This window comes from Erythrolamprus reginae, chromosome 2 (assembly GCF_031021105.1).
Source record: "Erythrolamprus reginae isolate rEryReg1 chromosome 2, rEryReg1.hap1, whole genome shotgun sequence".
Lineage (NCBI taxonomy): Eukaryota > Metazoa > Chordata > Lepidosauria > Squamata > Dipsadidae > Erythrolamprus > Erythrolamprus reginae.
Genome location: NC_091951.1, coordinates 42,070,594 through 42,097,116, shown reverse-complemented (window position 1 = coordinate 42,097,116; position 26,523 = coordinate 42,070,594). Strand labels below are relative to the sequence as shown.

At 38.5% G+C, this 26,523-nt stretch overlaps 1 protein-coding gene across 1 annotated transcript; it reads right to left on the bottom strand.

Moving 5' to 3' along the window:
• Positions 1 to 1,662: 1,662 nt before the first annotated feature.
• Positions 1,663 to 26,523, bottom strand: LOC139160268 (pantothenate kinase 3). Its single transcript, XM_070737968.1, has 7 exons — positions 25,854 to 26,523; positions 18,068 to 18,420; positions 16,768 to 17,021; positions 15,658 to 15,834; positions 12,020 to 12,143; positions 9,317 to 9,442; positions 1,663 to 8,987 (listed from the first exon to the last, which is right to left on the bottom strand). Exons 1-7 carry the CDS (start codon positions 25,879 to 25,881, stop codon positions 8,937 to 8,939), a joined length of 1,113 nt encoding a protein of 370 aa, XP_070594069.1. The 5' UTR covers positions 25,882 to 26,523; the 3' UTR covers positions 1,663 to 8,936.

Here is a 26,523-nt window from a genome sequence, read left to right as displayed (position 1 = left end):
TGTTTACCTTTTAGCACAACACACAATTTCAGGTAAAATAAATTTTCAACTCTACATGGAGAAGTCAGGAATTAAGGATGAACCTTCAAAGGGGGCATATTTAAAACCTGCTAATGTTACAGATGCCTGTGACCAAGTTAAGGGAATGTACACACTACACCTCAGCTCCATGTGTTCCCAGAACAATCTTTCCATCCAGTACAAAGCCAACAGCAGAAGAGATTCTCCAAAAACACATTTAAGTCAGCAGCAAACTCCTTAAAAATTATTTTGACTCTATGCAAGAAAATCAAGTCTTCTATTGAGAGGTCAGTGTAAGAAACCCTGGTAAGTAAAAATGCAGATAAAAGTTAATGATCAACTCTGAATTATAATTTGAAACATAATTTTTATAAGATGTACTTTTGGCATTTAGTACCTGATAAATTATTAAACATGTATATGGGTGTGTCAAATGTTGAAAATGTACACAGTCTGAAGGCACTTTTATCACCTTTGGTGGACATGTGACAAAGATAAGATTTTATTTGAATCAGGTATTTTAACTCGGACAATTCTTAACCTGAATGTATAACTGAAGTCAGAGGCGTTTCTTTTAAGGTTTGATGGATAAACAGATAAGAAAGAAACATGGAACTTTGTTCTTATGCAAGACAACAGCAACAAGGTTTCTCCTATGCGCAGAGATGGAAGGACTCACACACCACAATAGAAGAAAGGTGAAATTAATGCAGTTAGTGGAGATGGCAAAAAGACTGCTTTGATTAAATAATACTTTCATCTAGCTTCATTTCTATACTTGGAAACAACTCTTGGATTTTTGGATTAAAACTGAAAAAAATGCCCCCCTAATCTTAGGTACTGATTAGACTTCTTTATGATGACAGAAGTTACAGGTCAGGAGTTACAGTACTCTTTTCAGGATTTCCCCTTTCCTGTCTGCACACTATTTTTGCTTTTTCACTAGCCTCCCCACTTTTTAATTCTATTCTCTTTGCTTTTTCTCCATTCTCCCCCAGAAATTTAATAAAGTTCTGCTAAAAAGGCTGATCTTCAATTCAATGATTGCTTATACTGAAACTAGTTACTGGAGTTCAGTCTGTTATTATTGGAATGTATATTTTAATGGATCAAATATATATATTTTAATAATTTCATGGTATTGGAATGATAAATTTCAGGATGAGCCTTTGAACACATTCCTAGTGTTACTTTAAGGGTGAAAGCAGGTGACTATTACTGAATCACAGAAATGAAAACCTTGTTATCAAACCTAACTCTTTGTTATGGAATCAGATAAGGTGAAGAGAGGGGTGGGTATGCAGGGACTTAAAACTTCAAGTAACTAAAAGTCATACTCCAAAATCTGAAGGAGCAAAAACCAAACCAATGTTGTAATACTTCTAACAGATTTCATTACCTACTTGTAATGAAGAGTCTTTATAAGAGTCACTGATAAAATATGACCAAAAACTTTAAAAATGCTACAAAGATTAGACCAAACCTGTTAGTGATAGCTTAATTATTCTTTCTCTCAGCAGGATTACAGTAATTCTTTGTTGCTGTGACTTTATCCACCAAAGTCAAGTTTATTTTCTTCTAAACATAAAATAGATTTCTCATCCCTTTATTAATACCTTCAAAAAATTAAATCAAATATAGTAGAGGGAACCATCCATTCGACTTTATTTAGAAAAAAAGTAAAAGTATGTCTACAGAACACTAAAGCTAGGAAAACACACACAAAAGCCCATTATTGAACAACAAAATTAGATTTCATGTTTACTCATGCAAGCTGTCAGGAATTTTTATACAATTCTGATGGGAATGAATGCAGCATAGATTTCCATTATTTGGTTGCATGAAAACAATACAGAAAAGCTTTGACATTAAAAATAAATTAAACACTGTACAAAAGATATGTTAAATAATTTAGTAACTGTGATTTAAATTTGCAAAACATACATTTTTACACCATTGTCAGAATCCTAAAAGCCTAGACAGTAAGTTTACTGCAACAGAATAAGGCAATATATGAGAAATGGTTCTCACAATATATTATATATATACATTTTGGAAATAAGTGCGTGTCATGGAGTTTCTAGGTTCAATTGAAGTCATTAGATTTTGTTTCTTTTTTTAAAAAAAAAAGTTAAAATGCCAACTTTGCTGGGAAATATGAAGAGTATATTTCCAAATAACATGGATATTAAAATGTCCTGAATACTGAAACCAGGCCATCTATAAAACTTTCATTTAAAAAACACCACTTAATAATTATCACCAACTGCAGCATGTTCACTATTGCTTAAAATGCATTTCTTTTCACTGCTTGAAATGAAAACTTAAATTCATTCTGATTCCAGAAAAACCATTGCCTGCAATTTTAGTAAGTTTTATGGAATGATAGAGTTAACCTAAATACAACAGAAATTTTAAAAATTGTTTTCACAATAAAAATCGGTAGGGAGCATAGCAAAGGATTCAATTAATATGGAATATGTTGGTTGAATCACACAAACACACCTGAACTATGACTGATGAACCCAGGAACAACTCTTTTTGTAACTCCGGAAATAAAATTCTGTATTTTATCCTACAGATGCTAATTACAGTGATTTATGACAAACTCTTGACTACAAGATACAGTGCTTGAAGCAAGACCATGAGAAATTGTTATAGACTAACTTGTGATTGTTTTAAAGTTCCTTTCCATGCCCCTCACCTAGGGCTATAAGGGTCTTACCTACATTTGACTTTAAACAAGCAGTTGATAAAAGCATGCTTACGTCATACTACCTCCCTTCAGGACACCTTAACAAAGGGAGGGCGCAAAATACACTACACAAAAGATTTCACCATCTGAGAAGCAACATCATCATCCTCATATTATTCCAGAGGCCTGGTAGTAATAGTGATTAGGCCCAAGTAGTTCAATCTCACAACTTGAGATTGTTCTCACTTACTAACTTCCCTCCCTCTTTCTAAAACGCCAAAGACTAGGATGAATTGGCAGGTGAATTATTAAGAAAGAGTAGCAGCAGCATCTACCAGTGTAGCTTCCTCCTTGAATTCACCCACTTCCCTTTGGGTCACTTGCGAAGAAAGAAATGCCAGGCAGAATTCAGGGTAGTCAAGTAGAGCAGTGTTTCCCAATCTTGGCAACTTGAAGATATCTGGACTTCAACTCCCAGAATTCCCCAGCCAGCGTTCGCCAAGGTTGGGAAACATTGAATTAGAGAACTGCCCTTCTGCAAGGAACCTTTCTCCCGTCCAAAGGGAGATGCCAAAGCCACAAGGAGATATGGATATGTTTTTTGCCCTCCCTTCAGAAAGCTCCAGGGCTTAATCCTTCCTGCCATGCTGCCTATATCCCTCAGAAAGTGGAAAGGAAGCAGAAAGATAGGAGGGAATAGAAAAGATTGACATTTACAGTGTTTTTTCTCCCCTAGTTATTGGCTAATACTTCAAGTAATAGTTATTACATTATTAAAGACCCTTAGCTGTTCGGTCCGTCACAGTAATTCTAAGGAACAATTCTAGTACTCTTGCACGTTTTCTGTTCAACAGTTTGTGATTTGGTACAAAGCAAACAAGGAACAGGACTCATGTGCTTACACACATACACACACACACATCTTTCCTCTGGCCAAATTGTCTGAACTGGGGCGCAATAGGATATTTTTAATACTCTTTGCTTATAAGCCACAGTTCAAACCTTGGGTGTAAGGGGCGGTTCTAATTTACCTCGCTGCCTGTTTGCTTCCTCCCATGCTGAAAAATCCAACCTCCTGCCACAAAAAACCCAAAATGACAACGCATGTAAAATGCGGAAAACTCAGCTTCTGCACATGCACAGGAAAAAAACCGTACTTTTTTTTTAAGGCAGCGCCCCTGAGCCAACCAGTTTTGTGACATCATTGTGATGTCAGCAGCAGGTCGTTACCAGTTCAGGTAACTGGTCCGAACTGGGAGGAACTCACCTCTGGGTATAAGGGGAGCTACAGTCTAACCCATCTGGATAAGGCTGCTTTAAACTACCCAGAATTGCTTTCCACAATTTTTTCTCTCTCTCTCTCTTCCAAAATTCCTATTAAAAGAAGTTCCAGGTGTTACCATACAAGCAGTTGCTTGGGCACATGTTGCAGTTGAGTTTTGCTGTTTTGTAAAGTTGTCCAATGCAATTCAAAGGGTTGTAATAGAGGAATAGAGTTCTGGACTGTTGCTTTCCTATTCAGCTAAGGTAGCACTAGTTCTGCCCTATATCAAATTGGCCTCCATCATACCGAGGATAAAAATACTGTAGAGCCAAACTGATCTAACCTTCCCATGGCATGGCTGCACAAAGCTATGGTGTTCTCAGCCTTACGTTTCATGAGAAGTTCTAGCTGTGGTTAAGTAATTGAGGCACTCCTTTTATAGTTTATTTTCAAGTAACCCAGAGGTTGTGGCCGAAGAGTAGAGGAGCTGCTTTATACAATACCCTAATGTCCCAGGTTGACTCCCTGGAATCTCCAGTAAAACTGATAAGGACCCCTGCCTGACACAATGAGGAATGCTGCAGTCCATGTTGATAATACTTAATAAGATGGAGAATATTCTGAATTAATAAAGGCAGCTTCCTAGATTCCTCTCCATTTGTCCCCTATGCACAAAATACACAGTAAAGGTAATAAGAGATGTGAATCGTCATCATTTGTAGAAGTAAGGCTTGTGTTCAAATATTTGGCAAAAACTTTAGAAATTGATTAATGCATGTTGGCCGTGTGACCAAGAGGGATGCTTCCTGCATCTCAAACATGTCCCAAAATCAGATGTGTCCCCAAATGTTAATTTTTAAGGAAAATTAATGTAAGGTGTTAATATAACATAATTAAGGTGTTTACCTAGAAGAATGCTTGCTTGTAGATTGCCTACTAATTTTCCATTAACCGTTTAGAATATAAAGTATATTATTTTGTGTAAGAACACTTATATTGTGCTGCAATGCATTCTACAACATACTTAAAAGGAGGTCACTTCTGAATTAAGGAAGCATCTTGTTTCCCCAAAACAGAAGGTCTGCAATGCAAAAACCTAGTTACTTTTCATTTACAACAGGAATAAATATGTTGATACTACTGTTTAATATGCCTGTGAGAAGGATGGGGTGGAGGAGGCAGAAGGGGAAATATCAACCAAAGAAATACGAACATTCATTGTGTTTTATCAAAATTCTATACTTAAAAGTAAAGTTAGATTTAGTTCATTAGAATGGTAATGAAAGATATTACTTTTAATGGTAGATTACTTTATAGTCATAATCCTTAACTACTTCTTCAAATTCTACCATTCATACAGCATTAATTTCCATTTACAAACAAAACTACTCAATCCTAAAAGGAGGCTGACTTTTTAGAAAGCTAAATACTGTATTCTAAATTATGTAATTTACCTAGTAAAATATATATTGAGTTCAGCATTTAAATTATAAATATACTATCTACAAAACAATTAATTAGTGAAGAGTGGTCATTCAACTGGCTATAAATAAAATCATTTTTTTTAATCCAAAGATTTAACTTTAAAGATCAACAGTGTAATAGAAGTACTCTGACATTAAAATTTAGGATGTTACTGTTCAGGCTTTCAAGGGGCATGATGCTTTCCCTTCTAATACATCTATTCCATGAAAGCATATTGCGAAACAAAACAACAACAAAACAACACCTACAGCTGATACTAACAATGTTTTGGTGGATGTTTTGGAGACAATCACCTTAAATTACATCATGCTAAACCTGATGCACCCTACAAACCAAATCCAAAAGACATAAGGAACCTTGATCAAATGCAGTTCAATTTTATATGCATTGTCAAATTATAAGGTTTTATAATGTTTAGGGTTGGCAAAACACTAACTTTGCCAATCTCAAGCATTATAAAGACTTTGCAAACGGTCACTATACAAACTTGCTATTGACGGTATAAGGAGCAGTACAGTGAAAAGAACCAACACACTACTATTAATTCATTTAATCAGTGGGATTCAAAAAGATTGTGCAATCAACCCATACTGCAGCCTTATTAACAAATCAATGGGACCACTCTCGTGATATTCTGAAATGGATAAAAAGAGTGATCTGGTTTTTATACAATCTTGTTTTTTTCATGGAATGCTTTCATGGAATGAGAACTAATTCAAGGAATGTAGGGGGGAAAACTGGTCCATTAATATTCTAATTTAATAAGGGATGACCATGGGAGACCTTACCCAACCATACCTTAATGTAATAACTCCTGAAAATTTTATTAGCTCCAACAGCACATTAAAAATATGATCTGGTTTAAGAAATGAAACCCGTCTCAACAGCCAGCATTATCTTATTTTAAGAGACTGTGTTTATCAATCTATCTATCTATCCACCCACCCAGTGAAGGGTTACCAAAATTTTTACTACCACACTGTAGGTGTGGCTTATACAGGACGCCCTGCATTTTCTTTCAACATATTTCAGTGCAAATTGGGTGCTCTGGGGCGGAGCTCCATCTCCGCTACCTCACTGCGTTCCCCCGCGTCCGGGCAGTAGCCCACCCCTGCATCAATCCATCCCCTAAGAATCGATTTAGAACATTGTTAACTACCAGAAAGGACTCTGAGACTATGTTAGAGCTGAAAATAAAATGTGGGGGAGAAATGCAATATCATGGGTGAATTTTGTTTGAAAGCTGCCAATATTCAAAGTCAGGAAAAACTGAGTATGACATTGAAACTCTAAAAGGAATCTTAAGGCACTCATGTGACTGTTGGGATTGAACAGCCACTCAACTCAGAATTTCTCAAGGAGAGGAAAAAATAAATAAATGTCCCTTCTCTTGGCTTATCTTTATCTATTCAGGAGAAATCTCTGCTGCTCCCAACCAAGAAAGCTCTTACAGCAGTGCTAAATGAGGTTGCTAACAGCATGAATTCACATGAACAATGGTAGAATTTTGTAACATTGCAATGGCATTTTTTTCAAAAGCACTATTCTTACAATTGCAATTATATAATGCAAAAATAGAAATAGTCTAATATAAAAATTGCCAATGAATTCGTTTATGGGATTTATTCAAAACCTATGATGTTATCATGATGTAAGCCTGTTGAATTAAAAAACTTTGTATAAATAATTTTTATTAGTGCCAAAAAAGTCTCTTCACAACAGGAAAGGAAGACAGACAATACTGCTCACTTCAGTTATTTCAAAACTCAAAATAAAAAACTTTTTTTTTTTTACTTTCCTGGTTGGGAATTAATTATACTTTGTAAAATAGACTGGGATTAAAATAAACAAGTATGTTTCTACGAGGAGTTGTTTTACTGAAGTTGTATTTTCTGACTTCCTCAAACCAGTGAGGCACATACAAATTTTCTGGATGTTGTTTTGTGCTATAAAGAGATTTCCAAGTTCTAAAAACAGAAAATATTTTGGGCGATCGCTACATACTACAAACCAATTACTAATATCAAGCACTGAAATATAATTATAGACAAATGATTTTAAAAAACCCACCTAAACCAACCGAGAATGAGGGAGTTGTTTTTCATGTAGATATTGCTGTATCAAATATTCCTGTGCCAAAATAGTATATCACGTTGATCAAGTAAAATAAGCAGTACCTAAAACTCAAGATGAACTCTAGCCAGTGGTAGATTCCCTTCTAGAAATTTTAATTCATGGATTGGGTAACTGCATATTCCTTCAGGATACAATAATTACATCCTTGTGCATAGAAAGTTTTTTTTTTCTGAGATTTTTTTTCTCTGAGGTCTTATGGTAAGCTTTGTTGCAGCAGTCTATTAAATATGCCACTATTGTAAACTTTACCATTATATCCGAAATGATGTACAGTTAGGTATAGGAGTTTATCTCAAGGCCACACTACTGCACCACTGGAACGGTTTACTGGGGTGCAATGAACACAGGATCTGTTGATTCTACAGTTCAACCTCTATAGCTGCCATAATGGTTTATGGACACAACCCAATCCCAACTTAATATTCTTAGTCAATAGAGGTTCCATGAGATCAACTCACTTTCTTGGAGTTGGGAAGCCACACCAAAGGCATCTTATTAAAGATCTGTCTTTCCAGCCTTTGCCACACCACCGCTGCTTTCATTTCAGTCATATCTGCTGGCACTGTTTACAGCAGTAATTCTAAGATATATGGGTTTGCCTGGTTTTTTTTTTTTTTACTGTCATCTTCTACTGTCACTGGTAGTTATACACACATTCTTGATTAATTCATTAAATCAATTGTACAAAACCATTGCTGATGTTTTTACGTTTAATGTTTGGAAATTTAACACTGATGCCTGAATAAGTATTTCAACATGCTGTAACTTACTTGCATTGAAACACAATACCTTGCATCAAAGATCCTTTCTTCATTCATGGTTACAATCAGTTTTAGAGTTGACTTGGAAATCTAAATGAACTCTTGAGTAGAAAGCCATGTCAAACCTTGTGCAATTACATGCAACCCAATTGCTTAAGGATAGTTTTGAAGCAAAACAGGGTTAGTATTGAAGGGTCTAGACAATTGAGTTAAAGTCTTTGAGTGTAAGACACATGCTGAGTATTAAATGTCTATTACGGCATTCCCCAGCTTGATGCCCCTAATTTGTGTATTGCAACCAGCATAATTAACCGCTATACCAGCTGAGAAATTAGAAGGGGCACCAAGTTGAAGAATGTTGATGAAATGGATTAGAGAAAATGCCATATCAACTCTTCTACTAGGTGCTTCTTTATAGGAGCACCCAGATGTCAACAATAAGATAGTTTTATCCTCCAGTTAAAGACATTTATAAAAAGATTGCAGCCCTTCTGTTCTTCCAGTTGATATAAAAACAACATGTAATAATGCCAGAAAGGTAGATAACCATTCGTTATTGTGGTGGCTTTGAACTTCAGCTGAAATTTGGCAATCCAAGAAGGGCACCAACTGCTCCAAAGTACCCCTGCATTTAAAAGAAGATTTTGCACAATTCAGGTTTTGGTGACACATTATATTTGATAATTTAGAAAATAATATACAGAAGTATTAAATAAAGTCTTTTTCCCTTGTATAAATATTTTCCCAAACATATTACTAACAGAGAAGTTTACTAAAGCTTTCGACTGAATCCTACTGTTCTCTTCGGAAGTGTCTTTCCCCCAATAATAGCTATGCATAAAATCCAGCATTTAAACTTCTCTCCAATAAATCAACTACAAACACATCATTTATGCATATATTTTTATCAAATATGGCATGTATGTAAAGATATGTAATATGATTGGTACATACCTCATGTTCAAGAAACAAAGCTTTCAACTGGCCTTTGGACCAGTAATCCAGTGCATATGCTAAAAGCTTCATTGATAAAGTATTCACACGTAGAAAGTTACCAACAAAGACAACTCTGTTTATTTTCTGAAGGGAAAAAAAAACAATACATATTTCTATTCTTGAATATAACCAAAAGCAATTCAGGTTTTCTCTCTGAAATTGGAAGAAAAAATTAAACTACAATTTCCAGCAACTATTCTCTCTGGATTTATGACAACCTACACTTTATTTAACTGTGGAAATTTATCAATTTATACGCATAACCACTCGCTCAAAGCACTATGAAGACCTGTCAGTGAGCTGGACACAGACATTTTTTAAATTTGAATAAAAGCTGTGTTTTCCTTCTCAGAGGTCTTCCTGGATCAGAAGACCTCTGAGAAGGAAAACACTGCTTTTATTCAAATAAAAAAAATGTCTGTGTCCAGCTCACTGACAGGTCTTCATAGTGCTTGAGAGAAATTGAGATTTTTGCCAATTCTTCATCTCCTTCTATTCCCAGACCATATCCTACCTACACTCTTCTATAAATTCTCCCACAGTAGATCTGCAGTTAGTATAACAGGTTGAAGGGAAGCTGAACCATGCAAATCTTTTGTCCCTTTGATATACCCTCTGAGTAGAAATCAGCTCAGGGAATGCTTCTCCTAGTAAAAATACCATTTGGATCCAATTTGAATCAGTAGGAATATGACAGAAAAATTCTGCTTCCTACTTAAATTGTTCTTGAATTTGTCCAGAAAAAAAGATATATGGTTGTGTGGAACAGTATTTTGAGGCAAGTTCACTTGATATCAAGATTCATGCCTTCTTCACACAGCCAATACATTTCAATTTACTCAGGCCTCTGAGTAATTCACTGAGTCATTTTTAATTTGAAATTGCTTTATAAATTTTGGTTGCATTTTATTAAGCCTAACTATGGAAGATCAAAGTAAACTTTAGGCAATGACATCAGATGGTTTTTCACGTATCCCTATAATCTTTTTAATTTTTTTAAATTTTCAAATGTTTATGTTACAAACAACAATAAAACATGACAAAGTGTCAAAACAACAATTGCACAGTTATATAATAAATCATTTTTGATTCCCAGGTCATTGGATTCGTAAGAGATTATACAGTTTCATAAGTCCTTGCGAAAAATTCCTTTCATCAGAAATAAAGATTCATATATTTCTATCCCTATAATCTTAATCCTGCGTACACAAAAATACCATGGACCATTCCTCAAATCCATATGTATTAGGCGTAATACAATTATTATTATTATTATTATTATTATTATTATTATTATTATTATTAATTAGATTTGTATGCCGCCCCTCTCCGTAGACTGGGGGCGGCTCACAGCAATAACAGAAAAACAATGTACAACAAATCTAATACTAATAATTTAAAAATATCTAAAAAACCCTTATTTAAAAAGCAGACATACACACAAACGGTGGTATACAGTTTACAGTGGAGCACTACTTCCTGTCTTCATAGCCCTGTACAATGCTGCTTGATCCATATGCAACAAGGCAGCACTGTAAAGAAGCCAAAGACAGCAAGAAATATTCCCAATGAGCAACTAATTCTTTCTCCTGTTGGGCAAAATTGGTTATGCTTAAAAAACAGACGCAGAAATTCAGAGAGCAGCGCTTCAGAAAGCAGCAAATGTAGAATCACCACATAAACTTCCTGAGGAATATATACTGCATAAAAACAATTGATTTATAGTACTTATATGGCTGCCCATCTCATACAATGACCATAACAATCCACAAAACCTAGTTTAAAACAAAGACCCCTTTTTCCTCAGGCACTAGACCAAACATCATAATTAATATATAGATAGCTTATTTGATTGAATGGACTACTACAATAAGATGTACACGGGGCTGCCATTGAAAATCATTTGGCAGCTACAACAGTCCAGAATAAGATGGAACAAGCAATGATGGCATGCTGACACCACTGCTTTACAAGCTGCACTGGCTATCAATTAGCTTCTGAAGATAAGACAAGATCAGTATTATCACTTATAAAATCCTTATGGCCATAGGGATTGGCTGATAGAATGCATGTCTCAATTGTTTTTTAGCATTGGTGAGAATAGAGGCATTCCTGTTTTTTAATGTATTAATTGGATTGCTATTATTCTTGTTTTTCTATACATGTTGTGAGTCGCCCCGAGTCCTCAGAGAGGGGCGGCATACAAAGCCAATTAATTAATTAATTAATTTCCTGGTTCTTTGATAAAAGTGTCATTTATCAGGACCCAGGAAACATCCTTTCTCTTTATGCAGGAGCTGTTCAAGGGAAGAGCACCCACCCACAGGTCTATACATCTCCCATTTGGGTAACAGGTTTTTGTTGTTGTTGTTGTTATAGAGTGTTTGCCTTCAGCACTCTAGTGATTTTGTTTAGAAAAACTGATTAAGCCACCCAGAATCATTTGGAATTGGTCAATCTCTAAATTGTATGATAGACAGATTTCAGTGCCAATCAACTTTAGGATTGCTCTGGAGTATTTCAATTCAATGAAAGAAAAAGGACAACTCTTGAATAGAAATTATAACGAGAAAGAACTTGCTGGTCCCTAACCAAAGAATTTTTCCCATTGTCATTTAAGACAGCACAAAGATTCCACATCCTTCCCCTAACACTGTTTACCTCATTTACAGCACACATTCGTGCTATAGATCCAATGTTATTGGTGATAGTAACCAAGGTTGCTCTAGCCAGGTCTTCTTTGCTGACAGACTCCCGTTTATCTTTGCAGATCATATTCCCAAAGCTAGAAAAAAAAATTTTACAATGTTGATGTTCATCAAAAAAGCATATAATATTATCTCTCTCCACCTGTGATAAGCAGTACTGTATTTTTTGAAGTATAAGATGCATCAGTCCCAAAGCCCTGCCCCCGTCTCTCATTTTTGCAAAAAATTGATTCGATTTTTGCAAAAATGGGGTGGACAGTGGGTCTGGAAAGCCTACAGAGAGCTCTTGGCGACTGGGGAAAGGCAAAAATGCGCCCATTTTTGTGAAAAAAGCACAAAAACCGGCGCATTTTTGTCATCCCCCATCACCCAGGAGTAGGCTTCCCAGACCCTTTGCCCCCCCCCCCATTTTTGTGAAAAAAATAAGGCAAAAAAAATGGCTGTTTTTCCCCAAAACAGGAGTTGCTTTTGTTTTCTAATTACCCCATCTAGCATGATTGGGGAAGGAATTATGTGAGTTGAAGTCCACAAGTCCTGAACCTAACCCCTGGGTTAGGGGTACAAGGGTCTTCAAACTTGTCAAGTTCAAGACTTGTGGACTTCAACTCCCATTCCTGAGTGACTGGAGTAGAAATTCTGGGAGTTGAAGTCCACTAGTCTTAAAGATGTCAAGTTCGAAGTTTGTAAAAAGTGTACATGGTTGTAAAAAGTATACATGGTTGTAAAAAATATTCTGCTACACTGGTATTTTATTAAATAATATATTACTGCACCATTTGGTTCAGAGTACCCTTTTCCTTGTTTTCCACCTCTAAAATCTAGGTGCGTCTAATACTCCAGTGCATCTTATATTCCGAAAAATATGATAATTCTTTATAAAGCCTGCTCATAAAGCTTGAAAGGACTTGTGTCATGCTCTGTAAGCTCTGTAAGCAATAAAACTGCTCAACAACCTTGGAACTCGAAGTTCAATACAGTTAAGCCAGATGGTGCACTGCCAGAAATCATTATCTCTTCTGATGGATGGAAGCTTTTGTGAAACTCCGAAGAAAAAAAATTCTGGAAAAAACAGGGACAGATTCTCAAGGGGAAAAATCTATCTACCGGTATGTGGTCACTGAGAGTTGGCACATAATCAAACAATTATACAACAGAAAGTATCTTTGTATTTATAAAAATAAGCTTGCAAAATCCCACAATTAGAACGGATGCTGATCTATATTCTTCCAGTTACCTATAGAAATGATTTCCTCTTTGGGAGATCAAAAATTTTCAGTGTCAGAACGACAAGATCTAAGTCTAGCCCATTGGAAGGACTGTAGGATGGGAAAGCCTGGAAGCATCCAATGGTCATATTAAATGCTTTGTAGTATTTTGATATAACTGGCTGACCTTATTTTGTGCCCAGGCTCCCAAATCACACTTATTGATGAATCAATTTAATTTTTTACTTAATTTTGCTTTTCTCCTCTGGAAGTAGCAGGAAATTGGGTGACAATGAATGTAATGTAGGCATTCTTCATTTAAGAGAAAGAAAAACTGAGTGCAGTCAAATACATATTTTGGACTGTTAACTACTCTGTGAAGAAGAAAAACATTACCATGCATCAAATAAAAGGAAGAGCTATTGTGTCTTCTGAAGCAAAAACACACGTGTTTCGGAAATTGTGAAAGGCAGGTTCATCAGGCAGTACTGAAGATTAAGTAGTAGAAACATGAACAGGAAATAGTTCTTTGAATTTAATTTTTCAGGACTAGATTAATTGCATTCTTGAGCATTGAAGCAATTAATTGATGGTCTGGCAAAATGCTTTTCAACTGTATGATTCTTCTATTTACTTCCAAGCAGTCACTTACTTATCACTGTTATCTAAGGAAAATATTAATGCATAAGTATAGTATAAATGAGCTAATTCTGTCCCTTTTTTGTGAAGGAAAAAAACTTGACAAAGTAGATACTGAATTAAAAACAAACATAATTGTTTGTCAATGGGAACGAATCTTATTTTGAGCAACAAAGCCTTAATCTGTTAAAATATAAATCAATCTTCTGCTGTTTTCTAAGCAAACATAGTTGAAAACCTCTTCAATCATATTATTAAGATTATGATTGCAAAGATATTTCAAGATACCAAGATATAAACGTTTTATTGTTTAACTGACAATAAACTGGGGACTCTTCAACTGAAGTGCATAATTAAATCAATTTCAGTGGGCAAGCATACTGGTGGGTTTGATCACGGAAGTCCGTTTGCAAGACTTTAATGGCAACTATTGGTGCTAGGCAATTAATTAGAATTTTAACTATGATTCTATGGGTTATGATTTGATATATGCCATCAAGTTGTTTTCGATTTATAGTGAACACGTAGGCAGATGTTGTGATTAGGAGTGATTGACTCCTAATCTGTTACAAGTCTCCCAATGGTGTAATCTTCATCACTGTTATTGAGTCTATCCACCTTAACATAATAGCAGTGTTTGGAATGGACCCTGAAGATCGATCTAGTCCAGTGATGGCGAACCTTTTTTTCCTCAGGTGCCAAAAGTGTGTGTGCGTGTGTGCTATCGCGCATGCACAAATGCCCACACCCATAATTCAATGCCCGGGGATGGTGAAAATAGGCTTCCCCCACCCCGGAGGCCCTCTGAAAAAAACAGCCCATTTTCCAAATTCTGGGGGGCCTGGTAGGCCAATTTTTCACCCTCCCCAGGCTCCAGAGGAAAAAATGCCCTCTCCCATCCCCTTCCGAAGACTCTCCGGAAGCCAAAAATGACCTTCCAGAGCCTCCAGGTGAGTTGGCCTGCACACACATGCACATTGGATCTGAGCTAGGGCAACAGCTCACGTGCCAGCAGATATGGCTCTGTGTGCCACCCATGCCATAGGTTCGCCATCACTGTTCTAGTCCAATCCCCTACTCAAGCAGGAGATCCTATACAATTCTGGACAAATGGCTGTCCAACCTCCTCTTAAAAATCTCCATGATGGAACATCCATAACCTCTGAAGGCAAGTTGTCCCATCAATTATTTGTTCTATCAGGAAGCTTCTCCTTAGTTCTAGGCTGGAACTCTCTTTGATAAGGTTCCATGTGTCCTGCCTTTAAGTGCTTTGGAGAACAGTTTGAACATAAGAACATAAGAAGAGCCATGCTGAATCAGGCCAAAGCCCATCGAGTCCAGCACTCTGTGTCACACAGTGGCCCACCAATTGTCCATGACCCCCATGCTTCTTACTACTAAAGAACCTTGCTACCAATTGTTCTTTTCTTCTCTTTCCTTCCACCTTCCACAGGAGTAGTGCTTTTCTCAGAAACTATGGAAATAAATTTCACCTAGATGTCTTACTCAATTTTCTTCTACGTCTTTATTGAAGAAAAATATTAAAATATATAATCTAATTAGTGGAGAGCACTACTAAAGATAGTCTTTCCATTCTACCAACGTCCTTTCCATTTCAAAAATGTATTAACTGTTCTATATTTCTCAGATATCGATACATTAATAATATAGTGAAGTACAGTGGTTATAGATTATGAACACAACACATGTCATAAATTCAGGATCTCTGTTACTTTGCAATACCTACCTAGATGCCACTGCCCATCCTGGTAAACCAAACCGTTCATAATCTCCCCCATAAATATCCCGGACTAGCTTGTCAGCTTGTGTGCTGTCGCCTTTGGATGCCATTTCTAAAGCTTCTTCAAAACTTTCACATCCAGTCAGTAAACTGCACAAACCAAGAAAGGTCCCACCACCTAGACTGAACATGAAATGTTTGCAAAATTATACCATTGTATTATAAATTATATCATTATACTAATGCAATGATGATCATGTCTTACCTATTTAAAATTAGGAAAGAGATTTGATCAACTGAGAAAAACATTTCTAAAATTATAACGCAGGAAGTGTATTTAATGAACCAACAAGAGCCGGGGTGGCGCAGCAGGTAGAGTGCTGTACTGCAGGCCACTAAAGCTGACTGTAGATCTGTAGGTCAGCGGTTCAAATCTCATCACTGGCTCAAGGTTGACTCAGCCTTCCATCCTTCCGAGGTGGGTAAAATGAGGACTTGGATTGTGGGGACAATATGCTGGCTCTGTTTAAAAAAAGTGCTATTGCTAACATGTTGTAAGCCGTCCTGAGTCTAAGGAGAAGGCGGCATAAAAATCGAATGAATGAATAAATAAATACATAAATGCATAAATAAAATAGACACTTTAATTTCTACTAGTCTGCCACTCCATAGGATACTTTATGAACATTACTCTGTTTGTAACAAGTCCAGCTTAAGATGTCTATCTGGAAACCAATTCACTGTAAGTCTTTTAAAATGCATGTCTATGCTTGACTAAAGATAGTCAAGTAACCTGTCAACTCACACCACAAATAAATTACTGCAGCTATTACCAAAAGACCCATCACCAGCAATTGGGATTTTCTTAATCTTGATGCTTTTCTTTCATTTTTTAACCTATGATTTAAAAATCATTTATCTAATAATTATCAGCCCATGATGTTCTCAAAACAAACCTGATGGCCATTCAATATATTTCATAAATACATAAGCATAAAAACTCATACTGTAAAATCAAAAGGCATTTTGAAAAAGACATAGTTCTGAACTGACATTATCTGAAATATAGTTAAGAAAGCACAATATTATAAACTTGGCATGCATTTATGTGCGTACCTTGTTCCAGTCACTCTCTTGTAGTTGTCTTTGGAATGAACTGCTAAAATACTGACTCCTGAGCCAATGTTTACAACCAGCAAAGGATATGGGTCATCTAGGTTAAAAGGCATCTTTTGGCATCTTTCAGGCTCCGATGCATTTTCGAAATAGTAGCATTCTGCCTGGCCATTAAAACTGACAGAATCTATATATAACAAGCCTTTGACGAGACAATCAAGTTCATCCAGTTTGTGCAGCTGGAGGTCTCCAATCTCCAAAAAGAAGAGGAAATACTGATTAGCATAACATGTTCCTGAACAAAACTTAAGAGGCTACGGGCACCTGATCTTCCATTCTAGATCTAGACCATCTTTCTAGCATTGTTATAAAATTTAGTTTTTTTCTCCACCTTCACCAAAGGAGAGCTTATGATTTTTCAGCTACAGCTGAAATTACAGCTATGGTAAAGGTAATACTGGAAGCTATAGTTTCAAGAGCCAGTTTGGGCTAATGATTAATGTGCTGGCCTAGAAACCAGGCATAAATTCTAGTTCCCCTGAAGACACGAAAGACAGCTGGGGAATTTTAGGCCAGTCATTTCCTCAACCCAACTTACCTCACAGAGTTATGGGGTAAATAGGAGGAGGAGTGAGTATTATTTATGTCATCACCTTGGGTAAAAGCAGGATGATTTTTTTTAAAAAAAATGTGGAGACCCTGATTGATAGGTTTGCTATATTGAATATATTAAGAGAGCCACATCATATATTCACTATCAAAATATGGAAGTCAAATTTCATTTCCACTGCATCACTGATTACCCTTTTATAAAAATGTTGTAATCATTTTACTTTTTTAAAAAAGACTTTAGATTGCTGATGATGATGAAAGCGTTATATTGCACCATATTGGAGCAGAGGATTGTAGTATACATAATATGCAGCACATGATAATTGGTAAGATACATAAGATAAGCATGTGCCGCTCAGTTCACATGCCAGCAAGTATCTAAATTTGTCTGATTGCTTTCCTATTTTGCATGTAATAATTGGAACTTACTATAACAAAGAAAAAGTCAGTGTGGAGTTTGATCCTGACAGGGCTCAAAGTTGACTCAACCTTCCATCACCGAGGTCGGTAAAATAAGGACCCAGATTGTTAGGAGCAATGCACAAATAATGACATTGTAAACTGCTCAAAGTGCTGTAAGGCGCTATGGGGAGGTTATATATTTGCCTAAACGCTAATTGCCACACAGATTAATGACTTTATCACCACAAACAATCAGAGTGAGAGAACTTGCAACTGAACTACCTACTGTGCGAAAATCTTCTTCAAATTTATAAGCACCACCACCAGTGGCACAAAGCACCGTATGTAGCGTGGAAAAGTTTTTATTTCTTCCCATTTGAATAAAAGTAGGCAAGTCATGTGTTGGGAATCTGATAAAGTGCAAATTTCCCTTTCGTCCAAAGAGTATCAGGTCTTTAAGTTCAAGGTGGACATCTCGAATACCAGTGGACCCATAGGCCACATTTGATGTTAAATATTTGCGAATACTCTTCAGACTTTCAACCTCTTCCTGCTCTTCTTCTGCAGTAATATCTATAGGTTCAAAATATGCAAGTTTCACTAGTGTTCCACCAATGTCCATTCCAAACCATGGAAAAGCTGTGGGGAGAGAGAGAGATAGAGAGAAGGAGGGAGAGAGATTTACTGTTAGAAATACAAAATATTATTTTATTTGCCAGGCCTCTTTATTCTGTTAACAATTAACGAAAATTGTTTGGTTCTTGATAAAAGCTCTCATAAGAAAGAGCAGAGGACAAGTTCACTTCTATGTATTTCCATTGATTCCCATATATCATAAGGATTTTGTTACACAATATATAATATGTGACAACTTTGTTTAAATTTTGTTATCTCCAATGGGCTGGTCAAGTGTGCATATGTAAATATGTATGCATATGCACAGTTCTAAAAACAAACACACTTCATTGTTTTCCCCAAAAGCAGCTATTTAAATTACTTAGGAATCAGTGAATTGAAGCTAAAACCAACCAGAATAGTTTCCGAATGGCTTAAGCATTTGCAAACATTAGATGAAAATGTTTGGGTACAAATTTGATATTATTTTAAAACAGTACTTTGCAATAGGGCAGTGGTTTTCAACCTTTTTTGAGCCACAGCACATTTTTTACATTTACAAAACCATGGGGCACATTGAGGGGAGGGGGGCGGCTAAAAAAAGTTTGGACAAAAAAATTATCTCTTCCTTTCGCTCTATTTCTCTCTCCCTCTTTCTCTCCCTCTTTTTTCTCTCTTCCTTCTTTCCTCTTTTTTACTCTTTCTCTCTCCCTCCCTCTATGTCTTTCTCTCTCCCACCTTCCCTCCCTCTCTCTTTCTCTCTCTTGCTTTCTTTCTCTTGTTATCTTTCTCTCTCTCTTTCTTTCTCTCTTGCTTGCTTTCTCTCTCGTTTTCTTTCTCTCTCTTGCTCTTTCTTTCTTTCTCTCTCTCTCTTTCTTTCTTTCTCTTGTTTTCTTTCTCTCTCTGAGCTTTGCGGCACACCTGACCATGTCTCGCGACACACTAGTGTGCCACGGCACACTGGTTGAAAAACACTGCAATAGGGTGATTCATTTGAAGAGGCTGTAACACATCATTTCCAAAATTGTGAGATACATACCACACTTGGGGAAGTGGAAATAGATTCCAGGGGAGGTGTAAGCATCTTTGAGTTGCATTGTTACAACAAATTCACCCTTCTCAAGTTCATGTATGTTTAGCAATAGCATTTAGACTTATATACCACTTTATAGTGCTTTTACAGCCCTCTCTAAGCAGTTTACAGAATCAGCATATTGCCCCCAACAATCTGGGTCCTCATTTTACCCACCTTGAAAGGATGGAAGGTTGAGTCAACCTTGAGCCGGTGGTGAGATTTGAACTGCTGAACTACAGCTAGCAGTTAGCTGAAGTAGCCTGCAGTGCTGTACTCTAACCACTGTGCCACCCTGGCTCTTTAGTCTGGGGTATTTTAATTTAGTTTGGGGTATTAATTTTTAGGTGAGGCATGGGATTCCTGCTTTAAAGATTTTTACATAGATTGCTTCATAAATTGTACTCAAGATGTACAATCCATACGTCAAACAAATATTGGAACATAAGTCACCTGGTTATAACTTTTTATTATTGTGCAATAAAGTTAAATGAACTAAGGAAACTTTGAACATTCTTTCTGGCAATAGAACAGTAATAATTTTCAGCCTTAAAAAATGAACTACATATTTGAAGTTAGAAGTATGGATTTTTCGGGAAACATGAGTTTGAATTATTCTAAATGTGGTTATCAGAAGCAAGTTACTGGATCCGTGTCCCTCTTGGCTGGTTTCGGCCAGTCGAGGGGTGACACGGAGCTGGGTCCAGGAGATTGTCAACGCCTCCTTGGGGAGGGGGTCCTTTCCGCCCCTTTATAAGGAGGCGGTTGTGCGCCCCCTCCTCAAGAAGCCTTCCCTGGACCTAGCCGTGTTTAATAACTACCGTCCAGTCTCCAACCTTCCCTTTATGGGGAAGGTTGTCGAGAAGGTGGTGGCCCTTCAACTCCAGCGGTCCTTGGATGAAGCCGATTATCTAGCTCCTCAGCAGTCTGGATTCAGGCCCGGCTACAGCACGGAAACTGCTTTGGTCGCGCTGATGGATGATCTCTGGCGGGCCCGGGACAGGGGCTTGTCCTCTGTCCTGGTGCTCCTTGACCTCTCAGCGGCTTTCGATACCATCGACCATGGTATCCTTCTGCGCCGGCTGGAGGGGTTGGGAGTGGGAGGCACTGTTCTTCAGTGGTTCTCCTCCAACCTCTCCGGTCGGTCGCAGTCGGTGTTAGTGGGGGGTCAGTGGTCGACCCCGAGGTTTCTCCCTTGTGGGGTGCCTCAGGGGTCGGTCCTCTCCCCCTTGCTATTTAATATCTACATGAAACCGCTGGGTGAGATCATCCAAGGGCATGGGGTGAGGTATCATCAATATGCCGATGATACCCAGTTGTACATCTCCACCCCGTGTCCAGTCAACGAAGCAGTGGAAGTGATGTGCCGGTGCCTGGAGGCTGTTGGGGCCTGGATGGGTGTCAACAAACTCAAACTCAACCCAGACAAGACGGAGTGGCTGTGGGTTTTGCCTCCCAAGGACAATTCTATCTGTCCGTCCATTACCCTGAGGGGGGAATTATTGACCCCCTCAGAGAGGGTCCGCAACTTGGGCGTCCTCCTCGATCCACAGCTCACATTAGAAAAACACCTTTCAGCTGTGGCGAGGGGGGCGTTTGCCCAGGTTCGCCTGGTGCGCCAGTTGCGGCCCTATTTGGACCGGGAGTCATTGCTCACAGTCACTCATGCCCTCATCACCTCGAGGCTCGACTACTGTAACGCTCTCTACATGGGGTACCTTTTAAAAGTGTTCAGAAACTTCAGATCGTGCAGAATGCAGCTGCGAGAGCAATTATGGGCTTCTCCAAGTATGCCCATATCACTCCAACACTCCGCAGTCTGCATTGGCTGCCGATCAGTTTCCGGTCACAATTCAAAGTGTTGGTTATGACCTATAAAGCCCTTCATGGCACCGGACCAGAATATCTCCGGGACCGCCTCCTGCCGCACGAATCCCAGCGACCGGTTAGGTCCCACAGAGTTGGCCTTCTCCAGGTCCCGTCGACTAAACAATGTCATCTGGCGGGACCCAGGGGAAGAGCCTTCTCTGTGGGGGCCCCGACCCTCTGGAACCAGTTCCCCCCTGAGATTAGGATTGCTCCCACCCTCCCTGCCTTTCGTAAATTCCTTAAGACCCACCTTTGCCGTCAGGCATGGGGGAGCTAAAACACCTCCCCCTTGCCCATGTTGTTTTGTTAATTGATTGACTGTGTGCCTGTTTTTTATATATACTGTTTTTATGAGATTATTAATTTAAATTGTAACTAGATGGGTGGGCATTGGATTTGGTATTATGTACTGTACTGTTTTTTATTATTGTTGTGAGCCGCCCCGAGTTTGCGGAGAGGGGCGGCATATAAATCCAATAAACCTAAACCTAAACCTAAGTTAGCTCTTTTAGTTTTCAGAAAACTTTATTTAGGTACATTTTCATTTGAAGTTCAGTCTCTCTCAGTCTCTTTTTGTTTTTATGGAAGCAAAATTTTCATTAACACAATTTCCGAGAGACCTTATTTCTGTCACAGTCCTGCATTTGAAGGGGTCTGTGTTAATTTTAATCGTTAGGAAGGGAAAGTGGTGACCTTGAAGGTAGCCATCAACATTTTGTTCTCAGACCTCAGATAGATAAAATACTGTATACTGTAACTCAGTGTTTCCCAACCTTGACAACTTGAAGATATCTAGACTTCAACTCTCAGAAGTCTGGGAGTTGAAGTCCAAATATCTTCAAGTTGCCAGGGTTGGGAAACACTGGTATAATTAAGGAGTACTATTCCATAATATGGTGACGTATATTTTAATACAAAAGCTGTCTTGTTAAAACAACTTTTTACTGATTATGCATGTATAGCAGGTTTTTCAGTCATCTTGAACACATAGTTCCAATAAATCAGGAAGTATTTTATCCTTGCAATAATGACAAGAATATACTGTACTGCACCCAAACTAAGAAATACAATTGCACACATATATAAAATCTTCTACAAATGTCGAAGGGTTAAATTAACCACTTCCCTTTTTTGTACTTTAGGTATTAATACTGGCATTCCAGCTACAGAATTAAAAAGGTACAAGTACAGTAGTATATTTGAAAATTCTAAATTTTCAAATTTTAAAAAATTGTTTGGGTATAGGGCAGTGATGGTGAACCTTTTTTTGTTTGGGTCCCAAAAGGGCGCATTGCCCGTGCGATAGTGCATGTGTGCGAGCCCATGTCGCAATGCTCTCCTCCCCAAATGCATGCATGCAAAAAAAAATCCCCCATACTGTCCCACTCCTGCATGTACACAGGCCTCTCTGAAGCCTCTAGATTTCCAGTAGGCCTGTTGGGCAGTTTTTCACCCGCCCCAAGAAAGCCTCTGGAGCATGTGGATGGCAAAAAATGGGCCCAACAGGCCTACTGGAAGTTCGGAAACAAACTTCTGGTAGGTCAGTTGGGCTGTTTTTGCCTTCCCTAGCCTTCAGGAAAGCCTCTGAAGCCTGTGGAAGGTGAAAAACGGCCTCTCCTCTGCTCTCTAGAACAGTGATTTTCAACCTTTTTTGAGCCACGGCACATTTTTTACATTTACAAAACCCTGGGGCATATTGAGGGGGGGTTGGGGTGGCTAAAAAAAGTTTCTCTCTCCCTCCCTCTTTTTCTCCCTTCTTTTTTCTCTCTCTCTCCATCCCTCTTTCTTTCTCTCTCCCTTCCTTCCTCTCTCTTTTGCTCTCTTTCTCCCTACCTCCCTCTATGTCTTTCTCCCACCTTCCCTCCCTCTTTCTCTCTCTTTCTTTCTCTCTCTCTCTTGCTTTCTTTCTCTCTCTTGTTCTTTCTCTGTTGCTTTCTTGCTTTCTCTCTGTCTTGCTTTCTCTCTCTCTTGTTTTATTTTTCTCTCTCTTTCTTTCTTTCTCTCTCTTTCTCTTGCTTTCTTTCTCTCTCTCTTTCTTTCTTTCTCTCTTTCTTTCTTTCTCTCTTTCTTTCTTTCTCTCTTTCTTGTTTTCTTTCTTTCTCTGAGCTTCGCGGCACACCTGACCATGTCTCACGGCACACTAGTGTGTCGCGGCACACTGGTTGAAAAACACTGCTCTAGAAGGCCGAAAATCAGCTGGCTGACATAGGGCAATGCCTCATGTGCCCTCCGATATGGCTCTGCGTGCCACCTGTGGCATGTGTGCCATAGGTTCGCCATTGTGGATATAGGGATGTTCTTATTAAGTTTCCGAATGCATTACTTTTAGTTCATCTTAAATAGTGTTGCATAAATATTTTCATGCCAGGACAAAAACAAGGAACATGTCACTTTTACAGGTGTTCTGAAAAAGCAAAGTTGTTCTTAGGAAATTGTACTTCCTCTTGATCATTTCTGCTATTCTGACATGGAGTACTGTACACTATAGGGAAGTATATAAGCCTAAATGCTATTGCTATTATAAACATTTGTAACATACATAATCAATTCCTCTCTAGCTGGAATTTAAGTTTCCTACATCAATGCAACTGGTCAAACCCCCCCAATAATACTGATTTTTCTGAAAATGCACTCTTACAAATTGGAGAACTGGAGGACACCAGTTATTCATGCTTTGACTATAAAAAACACTTTTTTCCCTCAGTACTAAAATTGAATAGCATCAATAGGACTCACTTTCAAGAAAGCATATATGCATTGGATGCTTAACTACCAGTAAATGCCTCCGCCACACACACACGCACGCATGCACACACATGCTCTTTCACAATCATTTTTTTGCCATTGTTTTAAAATAGTACTTCCAAACAGCCATGTCCAATACAAATAGAAGCAGAAAAACCTATACAGAAGCTAGGTAGAAGTATCCAGTATTGACTATAGCAGGGGTCACCACCAGTTTAGACCTCAGGGACCACTAAATTCATAATTTTAAATCCTGTGGACCAGTAATATTGGATGAATGTGGATGATTGTACATGGGTTTTTAAAGAATTTTTATTAATTTTGAATAATTATTTTTAAAAATAATTAGATTTCTTCAAATATAATGTCTGCATTTACAATGTTGTACACTGCCCTGAGTCGCTTCAAGAAGGGCAGCATAGAAGTCTAAATAAGGATAGTAAACGAAACGTGTGGTTGTGAATGAATTGGCTGATTGATTTTACTGTATATTGGGCTTTTAATTTGTAATTTTTAATTAATTAGCTTTGTTGCTGTATTGTTTACATTGTATCCTGTGAGCCACCCCGAGTCTTCAGAGAAGGGCGGCATACAAATCTTAATAATAATAATAATAATAATAATAATAATAATAATAATTTGGTGACTGCTGAACTATAGTACAGATAACTTGCACTATAGTTAGATATACTATAGTTAGATACAGTTAGATAATCTGTACTATACAGGTATAGTACAGATAACTATCATACCTTTCTTTTTCAAAAGCAAAAAAAGGAGGAATGTCTCCACTCATTTCTTTGCCTTAGTTTTAAAAACAGCCCTTTGCAATAGTCCTGTCCAATACAAATAGAAGCAAAAAAAAACCCTTACACACAGAAGGCTAGGTGGAAGCATCCAGTATTGACTATAGCAGAGGTCACCAACCATTTAGACCTGAGGGACCATTAAAATCATAATTTTAAATCTCACACACCCCTAATATGATTTTAAAAAAAAAAGATATAGAGTATTTACTGCAATATTAAAAATGCAAATCATTTTTCTGCAGACCACCAAAATTTCCTCGTGGACCCCCTCTGTGGATTGGTGACCGCTGGACTATAGTACAGATTACCCGTTTCTTTTTTCAAAAGCAAAAAGAAAAAGAAAGAAGGAAAAAAGTAGAAAAGAGGAAGGTCACCAAAAGAAACAATCTTTTTTTACCTAGATGCTTAACTACCAGCAAATGCCGCTCTCTCTCTCTCTCTTACACACACTACACTGTAACTTGTTGCTTGTATCCTAAGATTTTTATTAATATTTATTGTTTCTTCATCGCTTATTTGACCCCTATGACAATCATTACATGTTGTACCACATGTTTCTTGATAAATGTATCTTTTTCTTTTATGTACACTGAGAGCATAGGCACCAAGACAAATTCCTTGTGTGTCCAATCACACTTGGCCAATAAAATTCTATTCTATTCTATTCTATTTTTTGACAATCATTTCCTTGCCGTAGTTTTGAACACAGTCCTTTGCAATAATCATGACAATGCAACTGAAAGCAGAAGAGGGGGAAAAAGAGGAAGGTCTCCAAAAGAAAAGAAAAGAATATTTTTTAGGTAGATGCTTAACAGCCAGTAAATGCTTCTCTCTCTTACACACTTACACACACACACTTTGATCATTTCTTTGCCGTAGTTTTAAACACAGTCCTTTGCAATAGACTCATGTCCAATGCAACTAAACGCGGGAGGGGGGAAAAAGAGGAAGGTCGTTCTTACATGGTTTTTTGGCATCTTTGATCTTCATTATTATCTCCGCCGTTTGGCGTGGGCTTTCGCGTCTTCTCGGGTGTTACTCAAAGGAGGAGGAGGAGGAGACGGAGAGGCTTAAAGGAGGTTGCGTGCGCGCGCTTCGGTTTTCCTCGGCTGGTTTCGTCGCTTTGCCGGCAAAGGGGAGGGGGGCACACGAGGTGCGAGCGCGCGCTTCGGTTTCCCTCGGCTGGTGGTTTCGTCGCGTGCCGGCAAGGGGGGGGAAGCGAGGTGCAGAGCGAGCGTGCGTGCGCGCGCGCCGGCCTGACAGCGCCAACCGCTCACGGGAGAGGCGCTGGGACCGGAGGGAGAAAGAAGCGGAGGCAGCAGCCCAAGACGGACCAGGCTGGGGAGAGGCCAGGGGTGCCGTTGGCACAACGCCTTCAACTCCCGAGTGGGGCAGCGCTTTCTTAAAGCCGCGAGAGTGAAGTCGGCAGGGTTTCTCGCCCCCCCCCCCCCGAGCCGGCCCCACCCACACACGGCCCCGCCCGCCCTCCCAAGCCTCCCCCCCAGAGGGGCCTCCTGCTCACATCGATGTCGGCGGGAAAGGGCCTCCCGGCTGAGTTAAAAAACCCTCACCCCGGCCGACGGTCTACCGCTGGATGCCGCAACGCCACCTCCCTTGCGCCTCTCCCTCCTC

What these genes read in the sequence shown, in the direction of transcription:
- LOC139160268 (XM_070737968.1), bottom strand. Translation starts at nt 25,881, where the DNA reads ATGAAGATCAAAGATGCCAAAAAACCAT. An exon ending in AAGAGAGTGACTGGAACAAG is followed by an intron (nt 15,835 to 16,767) that starts GTACGCACATAA and finishes TTTCATGTTCAG; the next exon opens with TCTAGGTGGTGGGACCTTTC. An exon ending in GGATGGGCAGTGGCATCTAG is followed by an intron (nt 12,144 to 15,657) that starts GTAGGTATTGCA and finishes TTTTTTTTCTAG; the next exon opens with CTTTGGGAATATGATCTGCA.